Source organism: Hippichthys cyanospilos, chromosome 21 (assembly GCF_059441005.1).
Source record: "Hippichthys cyanospilos isolate Australia breed blue-spotted pipefish chromosome 21, RoL_Hcya_1.0, whole genome shotgun sequence".
NCBI lineage: Eukaryota > Metazoa > Chordata > Actinopteri > Syngnathiformes > Syngnathidae > Hippichthys > Hippichthys cyanospilos.
The window spans coordinates 11,068,764-11,090,936 of NC_142389.1; the positions used below are offsets into that span (position 1 = coordinate 11,068,764).

A 22,173-nucleotide genomic window follows, 5' to 3' on the forward strand; every position below is an offset into this window, starting at 1 on the left:
TAATTTATATTTTGCATGTGCTTGTGGGAGCTTTATGGGCATTATGGTAAATGCAGCACTAAACACCTTCCTGCTGCCCGTCGCTAAATCTTACACAGTGTCACTTTAAAGATTTGTGATAGACCAATTATCGCCTACTGTACTGTAGGCATCTGCTTTTTTTTTAAAAAAAAAATCAATAAGTTGATTTTTTTTAAGTCTGATTACTGATAATAGATTATTTTAAACCAGTGCATGTTTCTGTTAATGATACAGTACCTGCAAGCACCATTTTTGTTACTTTTACAAAAAAGATGTATGTTGTCTAACATTCATTAAAAAAAAATCAGGCAAATTTAAAACGTTTTTCAAGTAATCATACGCTTAAAGACATTTCAACAAATTTAAGTTGTATATTTACAAAATATTTTTAGTTTGACACCAACAATTTCCCTTTAACTAAAAATCATGATTGGTTATTGGCCTCTTTGACTACTAATTGGCCCTGAAAAAAAAAAAAAAATATCGCTGTAGCTCTGCTAAAGATGAAAGTACCACAACATTTCTCCCAATTTTCAATTGGCGTCATGACCTGGATTGACTGCAACATACCTTTGTGTGCATCCAACATAGCATCTTTTCTTATCTTTTGGCTTTGACAATCTCTGTAGATTATCTGTCACTTGAAAGATTCAGCTCTTCACCAACCCTAGCTGCCAAGTCATAGGTGGAGAAAGAGTGTGTGGGTTGTAATATGTAAATGGATTATGTTAGTGAACATTTCCTGCCCCCCCACAGTAGCAGCTCACAAAGGACCTGCCTGGTTGTTTGAATTCACATTTGCTTGTTGGGCAGTCACTCCAGAGGCCAAGCAATTTGCACATAAGTAATTAAAAAGGTATTTTCTAAATGTTCTAGAGGCGCCAGCAGGTGGCAGGCTAACACAGCGCCAATTCAGTGGTCTTGAGTGCATATAAAATGCCACTTGTTGAACGGTTCCTTTCGCTGAAACTCCTTTTCCTCTGTTATCCAGCTCTAGCAGGAAAAAAACAAACAAACAATGCCAAACTGAGCTATATCTTCTTTACAATTCTCAATCCACCTGGCTGAACAAAGCAAAGTCTTTCATTAGTTCAAAATCATATCAAGTGGAAGCTTCTTGATCACAAATTAGATACGCTACACACAATCTGCACAGCTGGCCTGAGTGTTTTGTTTGCGTTTGTGGATTATTCACGGATGGAGCAGTGGAGTCAAGTCCCTTCTGCTGGCTTCCCTATTCTATTTCATCAGCCTGGCAGCAGACCATGCCGTGCTGCTTTGCGTCCCAAACTAATCAGCTCCTCTTCCTATTTTCCCGAACGCAGGCGCCCTCACGGCCAACGGCATCAGTGCCGATACCAGCGCAGAGATCGGAAGGGCGAAGAACTGCCTGAGCCCGGAGGATATTATCGAGAAATACAAAGAGGCAATCTCCTACTATGGAAAGGTAAAATAAATAAATTAATAAAGAAAGAAAACGCACACACGCACACACACACACACACACACACACACACACACACACACACACACACACACACACACACACACACAAAGACGTTCACTTTGTCCAAAATCATTAATTCATATTCTTAAGGAATATAATAGGGTTTTCTGTAGGTATCAGCAACTTAAATTTGCTTTTTTTTTTAACGCTGTGACAGGAATAGCACATTTTATTAAAATCTTTCTGGTAATTTGTGTTTGCGCCATTATAATTTTTTGTTGTTTTATACGGATGTGCATTGCCTTTAGTGGCACAATTTTACGGCAGATGAGCCAAAAAGAAAACAGATAATGTTACACGTAGGGCTCCACGATTAGGGCTAAAATAATAATAATTATTTTGGTCAATATTGAAATCAAGATTAAAAATCACGATTATTCATCATGTTTTGTCAAACGTGTATTTATAACCATTTTTCTAAAACAAGCAGTATATAAACCAGGCTTCAAGGCTTGATACCTACAAATAATAACAATAAAATAAAATAAAGTAAATAATTCACATTCTTGCTTAGTATAAACCAATGAAAACAATGAAGCCTAATTAGAACCAAGCACATCTTTACTTTTAAGCAAATTTTTATCAATTACTAGTCAAAATGCTATTTTTGGTCATTTCAAACTAAATTTATTCCAATTTTTTGCCAACATTTGAAAATGGGTCCCAATTATCAACTACCACTGTATATGTTAGGAATCAGGTGAGAAACTCAACGCCATTTTGCACTGGTAAATAATATATTATGGTGAGAAAAGCAGCACTGGTAAATAATATATTATGCTGAGAAAAGTAGGAGCTTTTGTCATGCAAAAATATAGGAAACATTGCCCCCTAGTGGTAGGATGACAAAGTGCTTGATTTGACATGTAAGGTAGTCAGATTTTTTTAATGTTAATATCGGTGAGGATCAGCTGAATTCATCGTCGCTGCCGATATTGTGATCGTGAATGAAATTTGATTAATTGTGCAGCCCTAGTTACATGGTTTATCTTTTGGAGTTGTTGAATAAAATGCACCAAGAGATGCCACTCCACAAATGTTGTTCCAAAGTTTAAATCATTCAATCCCAAATGTACATTTTCTTTTTTTTTTTTTATAACAGTTCATGCATTAAATCCCAGTTACTTATTTTTTCCCCTTTTTTTTTTTTTACATTTTTTTTTTAATTTTGTGTTTGGCTAAACTACTCTGGGTTTTTAGTACCAAAGTAATTTATTGCTTTAGTACTTTTCTACTAACACTTATTTTAGCAAATGAGCATCTCAAGTAATCAATTATATTATTACTTAATTACATAAAGTAATCTAATAATCAAATAACTAATCATCGTAATGATCATAATCATCAATCAAAAAAATGAATCAATGAAGTACGTAATTACCTAAAGTAATTTAAATATATATTTTTTTTTACATAATTGGAAAAATGTTAAGATGCGCTACATTGGTGTCAAGGCTGACTTGTAATACACATCCAGAACTCTAGGTAGCAGTATTAGCTTGATGGAATTGAATTTTAGGGCCATAGCTTAAATTGTTGCTTCTGACAGCTGCTGTTTATTACTCACTTGGACATTGGGGAAAAACACGCACACGAGCAGGTTTTGTCTCTGGGAATCAAACTTTATGAGTCAGCTGTTGCTGTATTTCCAAGATGTATTGAAACACATTATAAATAAGAACAGGACTGTAACCCTCAGAGCTGACTGAGAGCTGCTTACTGAGAGCTGAATGGGCTCATTACCTGTTGAGGACCCAGAGCTTTATCTTCATTATTGTAATAGGCTTTTTGTTTTTTGGCACTACCCCCCCCCCCCCCCCCCCCCCCCCGCCCCTCCCACCTGTAGCTAGTTCTTTCACAATGAAATTACACAGCTATTCAGTTATTAATTTAATTTTAATAAGCGGACTATGAATGTGGAAGTGGTGGGAAATTAATGGATGGCAAGATTAATCAAGTTTTTAGCTTCTGTGGAAACAGCTGCAGCACTTGAAAAGTAAGGGAAAAATGAGCTTTGTTCATGTGTTATTACTGTGTAAGAGCAGATGTCAAAATTAGCTTTGTGTTAACCTCCATTGCTTTATCTCTCTTTTAGTATAAGAATGCTGGTGTGATCGAGCTCGAGGCCTGCGTGAAGGCGGTGCGGGTTCTCGCTATTCAGAAGCGGGCCAGAGAGGCTTCGGAGTTTTTGCAGAATGCCGTTTACATCAACCTGGGACAGGTATGCCATGTTGGTAGGACTAAAACCACTTCTTGTTTGACCGGATGATTGGTTAACTCTTATAATAATAATAATGACATATCGATCACCGCTGTTGTTAGGGATTTCGTTGGTTTTGATAGAGTATTAAGTCACAGTTTTGCAAAACTACATGATATAAGCCTTACCATCTTGTCTATCCTTCATTCTGTTGGTCATCAATCACAAATCTAACATAGTTGCCCTTGGAATTGGAAAGATGTCAGGTTTTCTTTATGGGGATATGGCCAAGAGCAACAATTTTATTTTTTGTTTGAAATTTGGGATATAAGAAAGACATATATAAAATGAAAAAAAAATATATAATTTTTTAAATGTTTTTTTTATATGGAAGACAGCACTTAGCCACAAATATAAAATAGTATTTTTCTTACGTGAAAAAATATTGATAGTTTCAAATTTATATTATGTACTGTACATTAATTTTTTTTAACACAATTTTTAAAAATATTTTTCGACATGCTGGCAATCCACCCGTGATTGTGTTTTGTTGTATTGGGAAAAATCTTAAAAAAAAAAATTCCCCCTAAAATGTCTATAACAGCCTATATTAATAATTTGAACCTTTTATATGTAAACATCTTTTAATTTCTTCTCACACCATCTTACAGGAATAGTCAAATTATACAGATTGTAGAGAATTATTGTCACATGTATTCCAATTTCAACAGTAAAAAGTAACATAATTAATTACCAAATTACTTTTCATGGATCAATTTACTCATTCAATCCCAAAGACATATGTATATGTGTGTTTGTGTGTATATGTATGTATTTACATAGTCCAGACGTTCAAAGCAAGTTATTTCTTTTTTTATCCATTTATCCAATCCCAAAGTCTGACTCCCAAATACATGTTTATATATTTTTGCATAGTCACAGGTCAAGATTTACAAAGCTGGGTTTTTTTTTTTTTACAGTATTTATTGAATTTTTTTCATCTAATAATATGATTGACGGGTCAAAAATAGATGGCACTGAATGAGTTAATAATTTTCAAATCATTGTTCCACTTGCTTTCAACTGAAAAGGACTTACTGTATGTGCTGAAGCCTCAACTAATGACCAATCACATCTCAGCTTGTGAGTGTCACATGATTAACAAGTTAGCCAACTGTGATTGGTTCTTTGTGTACAGGCGATGCCATTTTCTGTTGACAGCAAATGAAAATCATGTTTTTAAAGGTATTAATTCAGCGTGAAAAACAATTGAGTAAACTTTTTACTACAGAAAATGGTTGACTAAGTGAACTCTCTCTTTAAAAATTACTGATCCATGCACATGTGACTAAGACTATCCATAACTTCTACAAACAACCACGGCTAGTATTCACTCTTCCCTGTGCCTCCCGCTGGCAGCTATCCGAGGAAGAAAAGATCCAACGTTACAGCATCCTGTCCGAGCTGTACGAACTGATAGGATTTCGCCGCAAGTCTGCATTCTTCAAGCGCGTGGCGGCCATGCAATGCGTCGCCCCAACCATCCCGGAGCCTGGCTGGAGGGCCTGCTACAAGCTGCTGCTGGAGACGCTGCCAGGATACAGCCTTTCCCTGGACCCCAAGGACTTCAGTAAAGGTAATGCTGCACACATGGCACGAGAGGGTAAAAAAATAGACGGGATTGTTTTATCGATTTGCTAAAAATGAATCAGCTGTGCTCAAGGCACACATGATCAATCACAGCTCACCTGTTGGTCATGTGACATTCCCAAGCTGAGGCGTGATAGGTCATTACCTGAGCTGTCAGCACATGATATATTATTTTCATTCATCTGCAATTGGCAAAATGCCTTTTTAAAAATATTATTTTGTGTTAAGGTAAAATTTCCCTCCTTCCTTAGCAATGCTAAAATGAGATTGTTTTCAAGGGGGCAATACTGTGTAATATGCAAATGAGCAAGTGGTCATCTTGTCCCCACTACGACTGGGGTCTAGTACCCAGATGACTAGAGGTGTACACAGAGGTGGCTATTTGAGCCAATTTTTTTAATAAAAAAAAAAAATTGCATAGGATTTGTATGTATTTTCACCTGTGATGACAGAAAATGACTTCCCAAAGTCTACCTTCCAATTTTGAAGAAATTCAGCAGAAATTCTGCGTAGGCGGTTGTCATGTATTATATTATAACCACTTTTTTAGTTCCAAATTGGTAAAACTGATAACAGCTTAGTTAAAGTAGTCCTCCTCAAATAGTAGGGCAGACCCCCGTGGTGGGGCGCGAGTTGATGGGGGGGGGGGGGGGGGGGGGGGGCAGATGAACATAGGGAAAATTATTTGTTATTAAAATAAGGATTGGCATCTTTTTAATCTATTATTATTATTATTACTCCAGGCACTTTGATGCTTTTTTCTATTTTTGACTTACATGAAACCTTTACAAATGCTATAAAAAGTAGTTGACAGTCGTTGAAAGTTGATTTACTGTGTATTGCATTTCCCTTTTGTTAATGTTAAAAAGCTTCAATCTAAGGTATACTTACACAATGCTCATAGGTAATTTTATTTAATGTTGGTGTCGTGACTGGGGGGGGGGGGGGGGGGCGCAAAAGATTTTCTCTTTCCTTGAAGGGGTTTTGCAAAGTATAATTCAGAAGCACTGGCTTAAATTAAGTGGCGATGTAATTTAACACTTGGTTTGTGGATAGTCAGTCTGGGGACACCCTCAATTCAAAATTCAATTCTTAAAAAAATGTTTTTATCAAACTTGATCATGTAGTTAGTATTCAATCCGAACGGACAATTTGGAAAGCCCACCTGGTAGTAGATTGTACGTTCCCCAGACCATCACGCACTACATACTCAGGTTTGACCGTCTCTCCGAGAGTGCCTCTTCAGCCTTTTCTGCATTCAAGCAAACACTTAGCACACAAAAGGAGAGAGCGGCCGCTTTTGTGGGTCCTTCGCGACAGGCCTCTCGGCTCTGCAGACTCTCAACCCCTGGGCTCTTTGCAGCCACTCCACTCCCTTTCGAACGCTCGTGACATAAAAGATGGAACACAAGGGCTTAGGGACGTCCGTGTTATCTCCCATGATCGCTATTTAAGAGACACAGAAAGAGGATTCGTCTCGTACAATGGCTCGCCTCGTTTGCCCTTTTTTATGCGGTGAATAGCAACAAGCTGCAGGTTGAATGTGGCAGTTAATGCGGCCACCTAGGTTTTACTATGACAATAAAAATCACACAAATAAGCAGTATGGCACTATTATGCTGCCTTTTTATTAATACAATAGAAGAGTGGAAGTAGTGCACAATTCGTTTTGTATTGCTGATTGTCTTCCATTGTTATTAGCGAAGGTCGATTAAATCATCTTAATATTGCACTCGAGCGAGATTAGAAAATGTATTCCTCAATAAATAGTTGCTGGTAGTATTTCAAATACTGTACTTACTTCAGTAGTCTGTGAACAAACTAGTCCAGTACAGAGTAACTGCTGAGCAATTCAGATTGATTTATAATTTACATAGTCCATGAATGACATGAACTTTAACTTTTGGAATTTTCAATGTGAGTGTTCATTTGTGGAGGTTCCTTTGTGCCTGTGTTTTGGGTCATTTCTGGGACATATGACTTCGGAGGTTCCTCTGTGTCTCTTTGCTGAGTCACTTTTGGGACAATCAAGTTCAGGGGTTCCAATGGGTCCAGGCTTCTGTTCTTCTACTGTATCCCTGTTTCTTGGGTCAGTTTTGGGACATTCAACTTGAGTTTCCACTGTGCGTCTTTTTCCTGGGTTCGACTTCTGAGGTCCCCGTCACTCCGGTCCAGCTGTGGAGGTTAACCATTTTCTTGGGTCACTTTTGGGATTTCAAGATCTTGATCCTACTGTCTCTCAGCATATGAAGTCCATCTGTATCGCAGTTTTGGAGGTTTGTCTTCTGAGGTCCCTGTCACTCTGGTTCAACTTTATCCCATTTTCTCTGGTCACTTTTGGGATTTCAAGATCTTAAGAAGATTCCGACTGTGTCTCAGCATATGAAGTCCATCTGTATCCTGTTTTTGTGGGTCACCTCGTGGGTCTTCTGTTGTGAAGCTTCTTATGTGTCTGTGTTTCTTGAGTCACTTTGTGGACATTTGGGGGTTCTGATAGGTTTGTGCTCCAGTGGTTCCTATTTTCTGTGTCAGTTTTTGACTATGGGGGTTCTATTGTGACCCCGTTTCTTGTGTCACTTTTAAGGTGTTCAACTATCTCCCTGGTCTCTTTTTTTAGGTTCAACTTTATAGTTTTGATTCTATTACAGCATCTATGGTTCCACTGTAGCTCCATTTCTTTTGTCAGTTTTGGTCCCCTCAACTTGAAAGGTTCCATTCTGTTTTTGTTTCTTGGATCAATTTTAAGGGTTCAACCCAAGTCCCCAAGGAAATGGGTACGCCTGGCGCTTTTGGGCTGTTCAACTGTGGCGGTTACAATAAGTCTGTGTTTCTTGGGTCACTTTTTGGACCTTCAAAATTATATTTTCCCAATGCGCCCATCTTTCTGAGGGTTCACTGTACTCCTTTGAATCATTTAAAACATTTTTTGGGGGACATTCAACTTTGACTGCTGTACCGCTTCTGGGATACTGCAATATCTTTTGAATCAATATGCAGTTTTATACACACACGCGCATCTTAAAATGATAAATTGCGAGCGTGGGCCAAGTAAAAAAAACATTAGGTTTTGGTGAAAGTCCAAGTCAAAGTGCAATGAAAGAGGCCCTTAATGTTTCTCGTCAAACAATGCAGTCATTTTAACAGTATAATACAGACAAATGGGTATATATGAAGGTGTATAGTTTGGAACAGCTCCAAATTAGGATTGTTCCTCATGTCGGGCCAAGTGTGACGGCGCACTTGTGTTGTATGCCTTTAGGCAGTGGGGATGAGATGTAAGTTTGTCAAGAAGCACACTCGGTGATGCATTCTAATGAGGCGGATGCGCTTGATGGCGATGTGGCACTAATGTCTTTTTAAGTAGCTCAAGACCGTACTAAAATCCCCAGTGAGCTCACCCTTCTCGGTACACATTTCCTCCCAGTTTCATTTGACAATTCCCTTTTTTTTCCCCATTATTTTGCCATAATGGTACACTTAATAGATACTCCCCAGTCTGAAAGTGCCACTTTCAGACATTTTTGGGGCAAGGGGGGTGGGGGCGGGAGCTTGGTCGACAGATGGAAGTCAGCTAATTTATTTTTAGGCTGCCTCATGTTCGGAGATTCACAATGGATAACATAGTTCGTGATGGAATTGCATTTAGCGCTTGTTCGGGAGATAGTAGAAGCCAGAGGGAATAAACTTCAGCAGGAAAAAAAAAAGCAATGACAACTAAAAAGCATCTCGGATGTGATTGGACATTATTGAAAATCGTGTTCCAGCGAGATTGTTTTGCAAATTTTCGCCCGCCTCTACTGCGTCGTCCCTGTCAGCCTCCCTTCCTTTTCCATCCTTTTCCTCTTACTTCTTTTTCCCCCACTCGGTGAGTCAACAGCGGACAGCTGGGAATGAAGCAGGCAATCTCGTCGGGGGTGCTGAGGGTCTTATGTAACGCTTGGTTTCAGGCTGGTATGCTTTTAGGGTGTCACTGGCTGTGGTGGAACCAAGCTGAAGGAGCACTTTGGAGTCATGAGCCAGCTCGACAAATAACACTCTTTCACCCTGGATGTCACACAAGTAAATCACATTGCATTTGGGAAACCTTGTATTACCGCTCTAAAACGGGATACATACTTATAAGATGGAGTTTATTCCTTAACAGGATAATAAAGGTATTTAGTCATTTTCCATAGTAAAAAGTTATATTGCTTGGATTTGACTTGATAACATAATTACTTTTTGCGTACAAGCAATACCGTTGAAAACACACTCGCACTTGTTGTCAACTTCAAATGACATCACGACCAATCACATCTTACTTGTGTTCTGGGCTTATGATGATTGCAAGATGAGCTGTGATTGGTTGTTACCAGAGCTTTGAGGAAGTGATGTCATTTTCATTGGACAGCAAGTCAAATAATGATTTAAAGGAATTAATTGTACATAAAATAATTAAGTCATCTAATTAGTTATATGCAAATTATTAACGTTTTACTACTGAAATTGGCTTGAAGTTTAGTACAATATTACCTTTTCTTTCAAGGAAATGTCTATTGGGTGACTGTTTCTCTTTTTAAAATGGCTACCATTAAGAGAGTTTAAGCCCCTATATAGTTAATATAAACATCTCTTAAATTTCACACAGAACAGAGAATTGTGAAGAAAATTTAAGAATAAAAATATAAGGGGAAAAAATCAAGTTTTTCTCTCTGCTCTCAAATGTTGTTGTGGGTTTAGGCATAGTAAAGTGCCCTAGGTAGCTAGCTACAAGTTGCAATTGAGCTGAATAATTGCTGATGTGAACAAAGGCCCTCAAGTTCTGAAATGGCATGACTTATGCTGGCGTCCATGTTTGTCACTGGGCCCCATTTTGGACTTACCCAAAAAACTCCACATAGGTCCTAGTGTTCACATGTTTTCAGCATTTCACAGTTGTGTGAAATGTATTTAGAAACAAAACTTTGACACCTTACTTCACTGTACAGGATCTTAAATTCAAACTCTAGGGAAACCAAACAAACTTTTGTTGTCCAACATTGTGCACATATCCTGAAAAGGATGGCACTAAATAAACCAGTCCCAACATTTCAATGTCACTAGCGAGCTTGGCTGACTTTTTGTGCTTGTCATCTCCGATACAGGCACTCACCGAGGCTGGGCCGCCGTTCAAATGCGTCTCCTGCACGAGCTGGTGTACGCCTCCCGCCGCATGGGTAACCCCGGCCTCTCCGTACGCCACCTGTCCTTCCTGCTGCAGACCATGCTGGACTTCCTGTCCGATCAAGGTCGGTGGACCACACACTGAGAAAAAAGTTAGAATGATGTTGTGTTGCTCCTTGATTACATGTTCTATTTCAACCATGTGAGGTGCTTCTTATACTCTGGCTTAAAAAAAAAAGAAAACATTTAGAAACAGCCACCCTGGCCTTTTGTGATAGCAGCACTGTGCTCATTAGTGTGCGGTACACAACAAAGCCACCTTCTTTTTGGACCGAGTGCAACATTGTGCTCTGACCAGAAATCCTGCGTCGCCAGTTTGAGCTTTTACCCAAACAGCGTGAGCTAGACAATCTTCTGGCCGCACAATAGAGGCCGGTGTAATCCTCGTTTGGCTGCCGAGCATGTGAATGGACACAAGGATACGGTAGAAGGAGTTAAGTTAAGAACAAGATGAAACCAGTTTAGCAAACGTAACCTTAACGTTGAAGCACAAGGAGTTTTTGCAGTTTTCTTCATAGGCTGCTGCTAATTCAAAAGCGAAAATCTGCAGCATCCCCTGTACTGTACATTCATGATGCAACAGAATGCCACAATCTCTTTTTAACTCATTCGCTGCCATTGTAAGCTGTAGACATCCAGGAATTCCGTTTAACAATTTACCAGGACTCAGATCCCACATGAGGAGATGTCACATGAGATTGAGTCAACGAAAACAAGAAGTTTGTACGTTTATAAAATAATGCCTAACCCAAATTGTCCTGGTGGCGGCATGGTGAAACAGTCATTAGCACGTCCGCCTCATGGTTCTGTGGTTCCCCAGTTTGCATCCGGCTCTGGCCTTGCTGTCTGGAGTTTCCAAGTTCTCCCCATGCCCACTTCGGGTTTTTCTGGGTACTTGGGTTTTCTCCCACAGTGCCAAATTGCCCTGAGGGGTGTTTGTGAGAGTAAATGGTGGTTTGTCTCCCTGGTTTGTGTGCCCTGTGATTGGCTGGCAACCATTTTAGGGTGTCACCCGCCCACTGCCCGAAGACAGCTGGGATAGGCACCAATACTCCAGTGACCTTAGTGAGGATAAGCGAATATAGAAAATGGATGGATGAACACTTTTTCCAGTTTTCAAAATATTTTTTTTCCTGGATAGTTTAACAAAATGCATACAGCTCCTGTTAGCTGCTGTGTATGGCCTTTTTTGCCGTTCACAAACCATCCTTGTCATATCTGCCAAGATTTTACCATCCTTTTCTTTAACTGGAAAACCAAAATACTGCTACAGATAATTTGTCCGGCTGCTTTTATTGTGACTGTGTATTAATTATCGTAATCGGAAACACCCTTAATTTTGGAGTCAAAATGTATGATGAACCAACATTTTGGCAACAATGTAAAAACTATAGCAAAACAGAATCAATGTCATCTTATAAGTTCTTTATATTTTCTTTTGTTCATATCCATAAGTTATATATTTGTTGTGCGTTAAGTGTATTTTAGATTTCCCACATTGTGAGCGGTCAGTGAACGCCCTGCCAGTAGAATGCACTCGAAGTAGTTGTATCCTTTTCTTTGCGACACACGTCTGTGGATCAAAACTCATCTCATGTGGCTGACCGATCAATCAATCTTCCTCGAATGGTGTCAAAAAAAAAAAAAATCTAATTTTAAGTTACAGTTTATATGCACCTTTTTGGCATTCATTTTTGAGAAAAAAAGTACATCTTATATTTGGGGAATTGCGGTACAGAATTTCCTTTTTTTTTTTTCTTTGTGAAAAACTTACATACACACAGAAAACCAAATAAGACATTTCCATTTAATTTTGAATGACCAAATTTGATATCTTTTTTTGATAATCAACTTTTTATTTTTTAGTTATTTATATACTGAGATTTTAGGTAAATTTCTCCCCATCCATTTTGGTGGAATGAAGTGGCAGAACCACAGGACGCACATTTAAATCAGCCTGGTTTGTTTAGAATTGATCAGTAAAAGTGAGAATTGTTAAGCTCTCAGCATCAAAGGACGCTTTCATTTTCATCTGTTAACGTGTTTTTCGGAGGGCAATTCGACCACTTTTGCCAGCTGATAAAGTGAGCTTGAGCGCTGCTAGCTAGTGGCTAATTCATGCTGCGCTAAACGTTGGCAACTGGCAAAATACAATAAAATGCAAGCATAATTATGCTGTTTAATTATTTTTTTTATCTTGTATTGGCAAATTGAATGTAATTTCACGACAATGTGGTATTGTTAGTTATCTAACAAATGGTGGCGTCGTATACTGGCAAACCACCAATAAGCAAAGTATTCTCCTGTGTACGCCATTGCCAAAAAAAAAAAAAAAAAAAAAAAACAGCCCAAAGAGTAAGGATCTCATGCTGTGCATGGACAAGAAATTTCGCCAGATCATATTGCACAAGATTTCGTCCCATCCCTATGATTGACTTAGTATTCTAAAAGATCGAAACCGTTTGTCTTTGGAGCCATAGTATTAACTTCAGTTTTGTGCAGCTGTTGATTTACATTTCCAAAGCTCAAGATAATTACATTTTTCCCACAAACAGTTTCATCTGAACACATAACTTTTAATGACACCTGATGCCTCCAGTCATGTTTTAGATCTTTATGATGAGAAACATCGAAGTTTAATGAAGGTTAGCCTATCTGCGCCGCTGAAAAAATTGGAACATGATTGGAAGTTTATTAATCTATTAACCAGCTACAGCCTCCCTTTCTATCCTCCCAAATATAATCAGGGTCCTAATATAGACCACAGACAACACCGTGTTTACAACAGAACTAGTTTGTGCATTGGCGCAGTACTTTGTTGTCACACTGAAAAATAATACATCTTTGTTATTAATGTGTTGTACTTTTTAAGTGAGACCTGTGTCATCTGGCTGTGTACTCTAGAGTATTATTCGAACGACTATACTGGGGTTGTGTGGTGTAACAGTTGTCTCGAAACAAGAAGTTGTGGGCTCAATCCCTGACCGTTGTGACCAAAGTGTCCTTAAGCAAGACACAGAGCCCTCAATTGCTCCTGACGCTGCATCATTAGTCGATTGTCAGTGTAAAGTGCTGTGAGTACCTCAGGTAGAAAAGCAGTATATGAGTGGAAGACCATTTACATTTAAAAGACTATTGTTCCCAGTCAAAACAAAAATCAAATTTACACTTTTATTTCCATTGTCTTCCCCTCTTCCAAGCGTAGATTTTAGTAGATTTTAGTATATGTTAAACTGAAACCAAATGTTGTCTTTTCAGAGTAACACGGACTGTTTTGTATTCAGCATGTATTTTATGCTTTCACTGTAGTTAAAATTTACAGCAGATGTTTTTAAAGCGCATTTTATTGGGAGGGGGGTGGTTGCTATCCTTTTGTTATTCATAGAAAAACTCAACTATTTGCCAATTTTCTGCTTAAGACAAAACCATGAGAACAATAATAAATTAGTTTTATTTGTTCCATGTTCTGTAAACCCATCTTCACAGAATGGCACATAAATGCTTTCTTAATGCTTTTTTAAGATCTGAATAAGGATGTTGTCATTTCACTTTATCAGCAGACTGACGGTAAAAAAACAGATCTGATTTACATCGACTCACTTTCAGTTGCCAGAACAGTTCTGTAGCATCAACTTCATTTGATTTACAATGAAGAGTCAACTTGCTGGCTGAATTCATCTTTCGGCTTCACTTTGTACAACTTTGGATGTCCTCCTCTTGATTACCGCTACGTCTGTCTGCATTGTGTCTCATTGAAGATGTCAGGTAGAGGATTTTAGGTCGTTTGTGGAGTGGAGTAAATCAAGCCGACGGAATGTGTCAGAATTTGTATGTGTATAGAAAGCTTCGGATGAGGATTGTCAGGTAATGATTTTTATGTCTCCGCCACAAGCAATAACGCTTTCAGCTCGAAGCGGGACTGGGGAAGTCTGCAAAAGCCTTGACCTTAGTTTTGATGGGGAATGATTCCAGCAAAATGTTGGAGGTTTACAGACAGCAGAATACCTCTAAGATTCCATCAAAAGTTCTTTGTGCATTTGAGTAGAACAATGAAAATGTTCAAACGAAAACAATAGCTTTTTTTCAAACTTGAAAGCTTGCTCTACCTGCCCAATGCATCAAGTCTTAACAACTTAATCGCACTTGCGTTCATAACGTGAATCGGTTAAAAAAAAAATGTTTACTTGTTGTATCGTCGCGCAAACTCACGCCATTTTTTTTTTTTTGCGGCGGCAGCACAACAATGCTTTGAATAAGATTAATCATGGAACGCTCGGCAAAGATTTGTGCTTGCCACCGACATTTTTTGTAAACTCACAGCTAGTATTCAATGCAAGCAATTAATCTCTTCTATGATGCACGTGGAATGCAAAATAAGCATAAAACATATTTTCACTCGGCAAACCAAGTTCTTGCAGCTCGCTTCTATGCGATTTTCATGGAAATAAATGTTGAATCTTCATTGAAGTCCCTCCTTCGTGTTGCTATGTAATCCTTGCTAATGAGAGGGGACACTTATTTTGCATATAGAACGGGAGATTGAGATCCAGTCAGTGGTTGTCACTTCAGGAGTGCTTGGAGCTGCATTCTAATTCCAGGTGCGAGCCAACGTACTTGTCCATTTGTGATCGAATCGCCTGCGGTGCATTATAACAAGACTGACTAGATAGAAAGCATTCATAGGCCGTTAAGAAAAAAAAAAATGGAGCCAGACAAGATTAATGTGATATGAAAGTCCAAATTCAGTCAGAAAGCAATTCAACTTTATTCATCGAGCGATTTAAAACAACCAATGCTGCATCCAAAGTGTTGGAATAAAAACTAGTCATAAAACAAGGACAATAAAAAGTCACATGCTGAGTCAAAAAAAAAAAAGAAAGTGTTTTAAGACTAGTTGAAAAAAAATGGACTTAAGGGTTTCGCTTTGGGGTTTGCTTAAGGTTTAGGAGGAGGTAATTCCAAAGAGAGAGATTAACAAGAGAAAAAGCCTAGAGGCAGCAAACACCATGAAAGCAAAAGGGCCCCAAAATGTATCCCTGTTGAACTCCATACAGCAGCAAAGTAAAACTCATAGCAGCCTCGGCGAACACAAAAAGTTTTGTCTGGTAAATACGGTCTAAACCACTTGAGAGTACTATTAATGCACACCTGTTGCTACAAGCGTGATTGAGAACTTCTGGACGCAAGCAGAAATATCAGAAGTAAATGTGAATCTGGGACTAATCACTTAAATTTTTCTTTTTTATTATTAAATAAAAATCATTTACAAAATGTGCAAGAATGTACAAAAATTGAAAAAAAAGGAAATTTTACAGTACTGTATTAATCAAATAACAAAATAATATTAGTTAATAACTATGTTAAGAATTCTTCAAGCGTTAGAGTTCGTGATGTTTTTTTAATCCTATTTTGAAATGAATGCTTTTAATTTGTCGGGTCGCGTTGCATTTCCGTTTCCTGTTCTACATTCTCTGTGCGTCATTCGACTCGTTACGGTGACGTAGTGAATGACAACGTAAGCTTATATTTATAGTTTATTATCATTTATGTTGATAACGCATGCTACTGCCTATGTTTAGTAAGCGATGAGTGTTTATTCTGTTTATGTGTTCGTTTGTGAAGAGGTTGCACTTTATAGTTAGTAGTTGTTAGTTGTTGCTAACCCGCTAATGTCGGCTAAAAATACAGTAAATTTATAGATTAAGTGTTTATATGTTAGTTTACTGACTTTAACATTGTTGTTGATTTATTATTCAACAGATACTACATGATACACCTTACATGAGCCAAAATAAATGTGTTCAACGTGATGACTTGCGTACTCTTTCACCAGAGTCTTGGTGCAGATAAACAGTCCTGAGAACAAATTCTCAACAAACTAAGTAATATTAGTTATTTAATGAATATACAATAAGTTAATAAGGATAATGTAATTTTAAATAATAGGAGAAAGGCAATAAAATAGGCAAAACATACCAAAAAAAAGGATTGTTAATGGTTACTGCGGCTGTATTGGGGCGTACATAGAAATCTAGGAACTGATACCCTACTTTGCGGGTTTCAGACTTCGCGGGGGGTTGACAGCCCCCATTAACCGCGAAGTAGGGGGGATCACTGTACAACAAAATTTATTTCAAATTTTTTTGTAGACCTCAGTCTAAGGCTCAGGAAAACTTGGAAAACCTAATTTAGAATACATTACTGAAGCACAGTGGTTCTCAACCTTTTTTTCAACAATGGACCCCTGTCAAATATTTTTTTCAGCCGAAGACCCCTGAACTAGGGCAAAGCAATTTTGTCTGAAACAAAGTCCTCTGCTAAAACCAGCTGAGTGACTTTTTTTTTTTTTTTTTTTAACTTTTTAACTTTGGAACTACATTTCTAGCATTTATTCATTACCTCCAAAAGATGGATCTGTATAACGTCATGTTTCATTCCTGGCTTGTCTGCCAGAAAATTGTGTCACTGCTGGCAATATGCAGCCGTATAACAACTAACAAAATCGAGGCTTGCATTGTTTTGCAAAGGAGTCACTGCAACACAATTTAGCAATGATACTTCATGTTCCAGTTTATTTGCTCTTAATTTGAAAAGAATACACAGTTCCTTTCACAGCATCATGAAGTACCTTAGATTTGCTGATACCTGAAGAAACCCAAGTAAAAATTCTTGTACCACCTGAGTTGCCTTGACCAACCCCCATTTGAGAACTACTTGTGATGCAGATGTAAAATTTTGTAAATATTGGTATTTGCTTTTTATCAGACGACAACTGCCTGGCTGTCTGTTGTTAACAGTGAATCTTCAACCAGCCTCGATGCCAAGTCATTGATGGAGAAACTCGGTGAAGGGGAAGTGTTATCTAAAATAATAGCCCCGTTTTTTTATTCATAACCTGGCAAGAATTTAGAAGTGTTTACTCACAGACACATTTTGGAAATAAGCAGCTCACCAAAGATTTCCTCTGTTTATTTGTAATTTCACACTTGATGGGTGGGCAGGGACTCTGGAGACCCAGCTATTCGTGTCGAAGCATTTAAAAAGTCACTTTTCACGAGAAAGCAAATTTCATTCCATTTTGTTCTCTACTATTGAGAGATACTGTACATTTCTTCTGTGGACATTATGCTTTAAGATCTTACTCAGGGTCAACAGGCTAATTATAGGTCATCCCGAAGTGAATAACTCTCCTAAGGAATTTAGGAAAGGGCAGAGTAAGCTTTGAAGGTCTTAATGGTGAAATGTAGAGTAGCAGTCTCGAGGAATGACCTGATTGGAGCGGATTTAAATCCGAGTGAACTCATTCTGGTCAATACAGTGGAAATGTGGAGTAATTATTTCACTCCTTCACTCAAAAACATGATGTCATTAGAGATGTATTCCGCTGCTTTGGTTTTTGGAATCACAACGGGGTTTTCATCAGCTGTCATAACACCGTTTTAAATTCTTCGCAAGCAAGTGTCCTTCTACGCACGGCGGCCGCTCGCGAGCCTTGCCGAGCCAAAGCAATTTTTACGGCCGGGTGAGCAGTAATGTTCCCCTTTTTAAAGCTATTCATGGTACAATAAGGCTTAACATTTTTATTTGAAGACGGCGCAGTATTGCTCAGGGTGACTCACCTCACAGGCCATTAATGTTTTGCCTTATTTATAGCGTGCGAAGACCAAACCTGTGCAGTAAGAAAAAAAAAAAAGACAAAATAACTGTATATGATGTTTCTACATTTTATAGAGAAAAAAGAAGTGACCCAGAGCCTGGAAAATTATACCTCCAAGTGCCCGGGTGGAATGGAGGTCATAACCCTACCGGATGGCCTTAAGCTCCCACCGGTGCCTTTTACAAAGCTCCCTATTGTCCGGTAAGTCAGCAGTTGTCAGTGAATGAATTACACCACTGAAATACACTTCATTACAAATTACTGTGCAATCTATTGCGCTTCAACACAGGCGCTGACTCATGTCTCGCTATAATCCAGTAAAGCACCACTCCAACGCAACCACAATAACAATAATATGAGCATCAATTAAGTTCTCTTCCATGGCATTCAATTTGGGCTTTATTATCATTGCAAAGGCAGAATATACACTACACACAAAAATTATGAGGCTATTGTGTGCAACATCATGATGAACTGAAATTGTACTAAAACCTTAACAGGTGGATCTATTTTGACCTTATATAATCTTTTGAATGCACACGTCACTCTTTTCGATGTTTCACTATGTTTTTACACCATGTATTTGAGCCATGAATGTTTTTTAGTTATTTCACTGCCAATCATTGTCGTAGCTTGAAGTGAATTTGTATTCAATTTTTACTTGGCTGACAGTGAATGAGTTAAATACTACTTCCAATTTAAATGGGATTTATTGATCCATTCTTGAATCAAACTTATTTTAATGAAGACAGCAAATTGTACTCTTGTACTTACACTCTAGAGTCAGTGAGCATATATACATTTTTGTGTAAAGTCTAAAAAGGTTCAGCTTGATTAGAACAAGGCCCTGCTGAGTAATTGACACCTTCTCAAATAGGATATGTTAATATTGGTTGAGTTGGTTGTTTTTAAGCAACTAGCAGTATCTGAAATTAGCCTCTTGGACTGTGACTGTGACTAACTCTGTTTTTTGTAGATGCTACAGAAAATTTGAATTGAATGTGTGTGTGTGTATATGTATATACTGTATATATATATATATATATATATATATATATATATATATATATATATATATATATATATATATATATATATATATATATATATTCTTAACATTTTTTTTTAACTTACATTTAAACTGTGCTTAGCGGCACACTAAATTCCTCTCTAGAAATAGTAGATTTTAAGCAAATCTCACCCCATAGATTTTGGTCCATGAGAACAACTTTGTCAGCTGACACAGCACATTTGGGTCGGCATGATTTGTTAAAATGTCAGTAAGAACGCAAGTGTGTCAGGCTGTCACCCTCAGAGTGTGCAGTCACTTATGTTTTATCACACCAGCCTTTGTGGAACACTAGATCGCTGCTTGCTAGTGGCTAATTCATGCTAGGCTCAACTAAAACAAAGCCTGAGCCACTAGTGAACACTGGCAATGTGATTCTAATGAACTCGTTTGTTATGGCGATTTAACATAATTTCAGAACAACGTTGAATCGGGAGCAACAGCAGTAGAGAGAGAGAGAGATTTGTCAAGCGGTTAGTCTGCCACACACTGCCTAGAATAACTTCAAAATAAAAGCAAACCAAGGCATTCAGATTTATTTTGATGTTGGCCTCCTCAACACTTTTCTGCTATGTTTTACTTTCATGCAGGGCATTAAGAGTTGTTGTTGCAAGAAAAAAAAGCCTTGAACATGACATGGATTTGTTTCAACTTTTGTGGCCTCACTTCAAACCCTTACCTTGTGTTCATGGCTTTTTCATGCTGGAAAATTGCCAAGCACACAACGTTACTGGTTTGATGACATACGTTTGACATGTATTTTCAATCGATGAAATAAGAAACGATAAAACTGCAAATCCCCATTGCATACACGTTTCAAACCATCTAAAGTTGAGTCAATAAACACTTTCTGGAACACCTTTTCAATTACTTGTCAAATAGGTCGGTGAAGCTTCTGAATCTCCCAGTGAGTCTGCGTCCTCACAAGATAAAAGGCCTGCTGGGTCCCAACATGTCCACGGCCAGCCCCTTCATTTACTCGCCCATCGTCATGCACAACAGAGGAGAGGAGCGCTGCAAGAAGATCGGTAAAAACCTCTCCACTGCACACACGATTCATTCCAGGGCTAAACTGCATCATCAGATGTCCTTGATGTGATGAGAAGGCTGTTGATCAGGCAAGGAGGTGCGCTTGACTGCACAAAGCTTTACGTGTTGGGCAACAGAGAGCTCCAAATTGATTAAATATTCCGGTTGTCAGCGTCAACGACGGAACTCCGGTTCACTGGGCGCACTCGCTCCACTTGAGGCTTATCTGGTACGGCCTTATCAAACAAGATGAGCATTTGGCGACTTTTATAATCCTGCCTTAATTATGCTTAGATGATATTAGCCCACGGCTGTTATCTCCCTCTGCAAATAGACACTACCTGCAGTCACTGTGTCCTTTTCATCTTTTGCTGCTTGTGTATTACTGTTGCAGAGAAAATGCGGCAATGTTGACTGACTGACAGTGATTTATTTGCACAGAAATAATAGTCATAGTAAAATCAATGACAATGCAAGTTTAATTAACATAGCCTATGTTCCAATTTCCTGGGATGGGGCTAGTTTTACTTGTTAAATGTGTTATTTTCTTTCGAATGTGGCCTTAATATCAGTAAGAGCTCTATAGCCGTTTAAATATAGTCATTAGTATAACTAACTTGGTTAAATGTGACCTAAGCATTGTAAAATACAAATAAGGACTTGTTTTTTTAATCAAAAAAACAAAACAAAACAAAACAAAACAGAATGTGTCAAATTGAGTCATTTTTTTTCATTGTTAAACCTACAAAGACAACTCTTTGTTTATTTCTCGTATCTGTATAAAATTCAACAAAAGAGGTGCAAAGAGATTTGCAAAGGAATCAATATAACACAATTTTGTAATTGTTTTCATGCTCCAATCAATTTATTCTGAATTTAAAAAGAAAAATCTACTGTTGGCATACTAAGCATTCACATGTCCCCAGGAGTAATTGTAGCCCTCAATCAAATTTGCATTTGAACTTTGTTTGAGATTTCAGTAACTAAAATAGACAAATGGACCCATTCTCGAAACAGCACGTTCCTCCTTTGTAGTTCCGTTTACTCCAACAGAAGATTGAAGTGCTCCGAGACCTCAGGGACCAATCCTGAGCTGATTCCCCGGTTCCCCCCGGGAGTTCTCCGCCAGCTGATGAGGTTTTGATTGCGTCCTCCTCACATTTCTAAAGTGTCTCTTAGCACGATGGAAAAGTACAAATGGAATTCCGGGATGTTGGGGTGGTTGTGAGCATGCATTCATCTCTGCAAATACATGCCCAGATCATCCCTTGATTGTCAGTTTTGGAGTGTCTTAACCCCGCTGGAGATTCGAAATACTTTTAAGAACAGATGAGGGTCTTGGGCTTCTTGTGATCAAGACGAGAAATCCACTCTGGAGAACTTCATTAGGCTCCCTCAGTGACTTATATCTAAACTTTAACAACCTCAGAGTGAGCGTTCATGTCCCACCAGCGGGTTTTACTCTAGTCATTAGCATTCGGAGCGACGCGGCTGGCAAACAGCTGGTGGATGTGCCGTGTACTATAGATGATGTGTGTGTTTCCTTAATCTTCAAGATCCATCGTCTGCATTGGTTTGGTGTGAAAGCGCAAAACAAAGGCTTTGCGTTCACTCTGCTGTTTGTGATAGGGCATTTCATCTGATCTGTTGTCAAACAGCATGCAGGGTTTTAGACACGTAACAACATCCCTTTTTGTAAAAAGCATCACCACATGTGTTGTCCTGCATAATATCTCTGCCACGTTCCATACCCGTTGTAATCTTGATGATCAGTCCAGTTGTTCACATTGATAGTTGCGTAGTTATGTTATTGCTCAACTTCCTTCCTTGCTTGTTTT

The 22,173-nt window shown here is 38.4% G+C and overlaps 1 protein-coding gene across 3 annotated transcripts in view; it reads left to right on the plus strand.

Moving 5' to 3' along the window:
* The window catches only part of trappc9 (trafficking protein particle complex subunit 9), a 170,710-nt gene that overhangs the window by 10,977 nt on the left and 137,560 nt on the right, over positions 1 to 22,173 (plus strand). For all 3 annotated transcript variants that reach the window (XM_088405406.1, XM_088405408.1, XM_088405407.1), the window contains 6 exons: positions 1,347 to 1,468; positions 3,624 to 3,749; positions 5,148 to 5,364; positions 10,502 to 10,645; positions 18,312 to 18,438; positions 20,189 to 20,334. In XM_088405406.1, the coding sequence (XP_088261532.1) occupies positions 1,347 to 1,468; positions 3,624 to 3,749; positions 5,148 to 5,364; positions 10,502 to 10,645; positions 18,312 to 18,438; positions 20,189 to 20,334 (882 nt within the window). The remainder of the gene's footprint in view (positions 1 to 1,346; positions 1,469 to 3,623; positions 3,750 to 5,147; positions 5,365 to 10,501; positions 10,646 to 18,311; positions 18,439 to 20,188; positions 20,335 to 22,173) is intronic.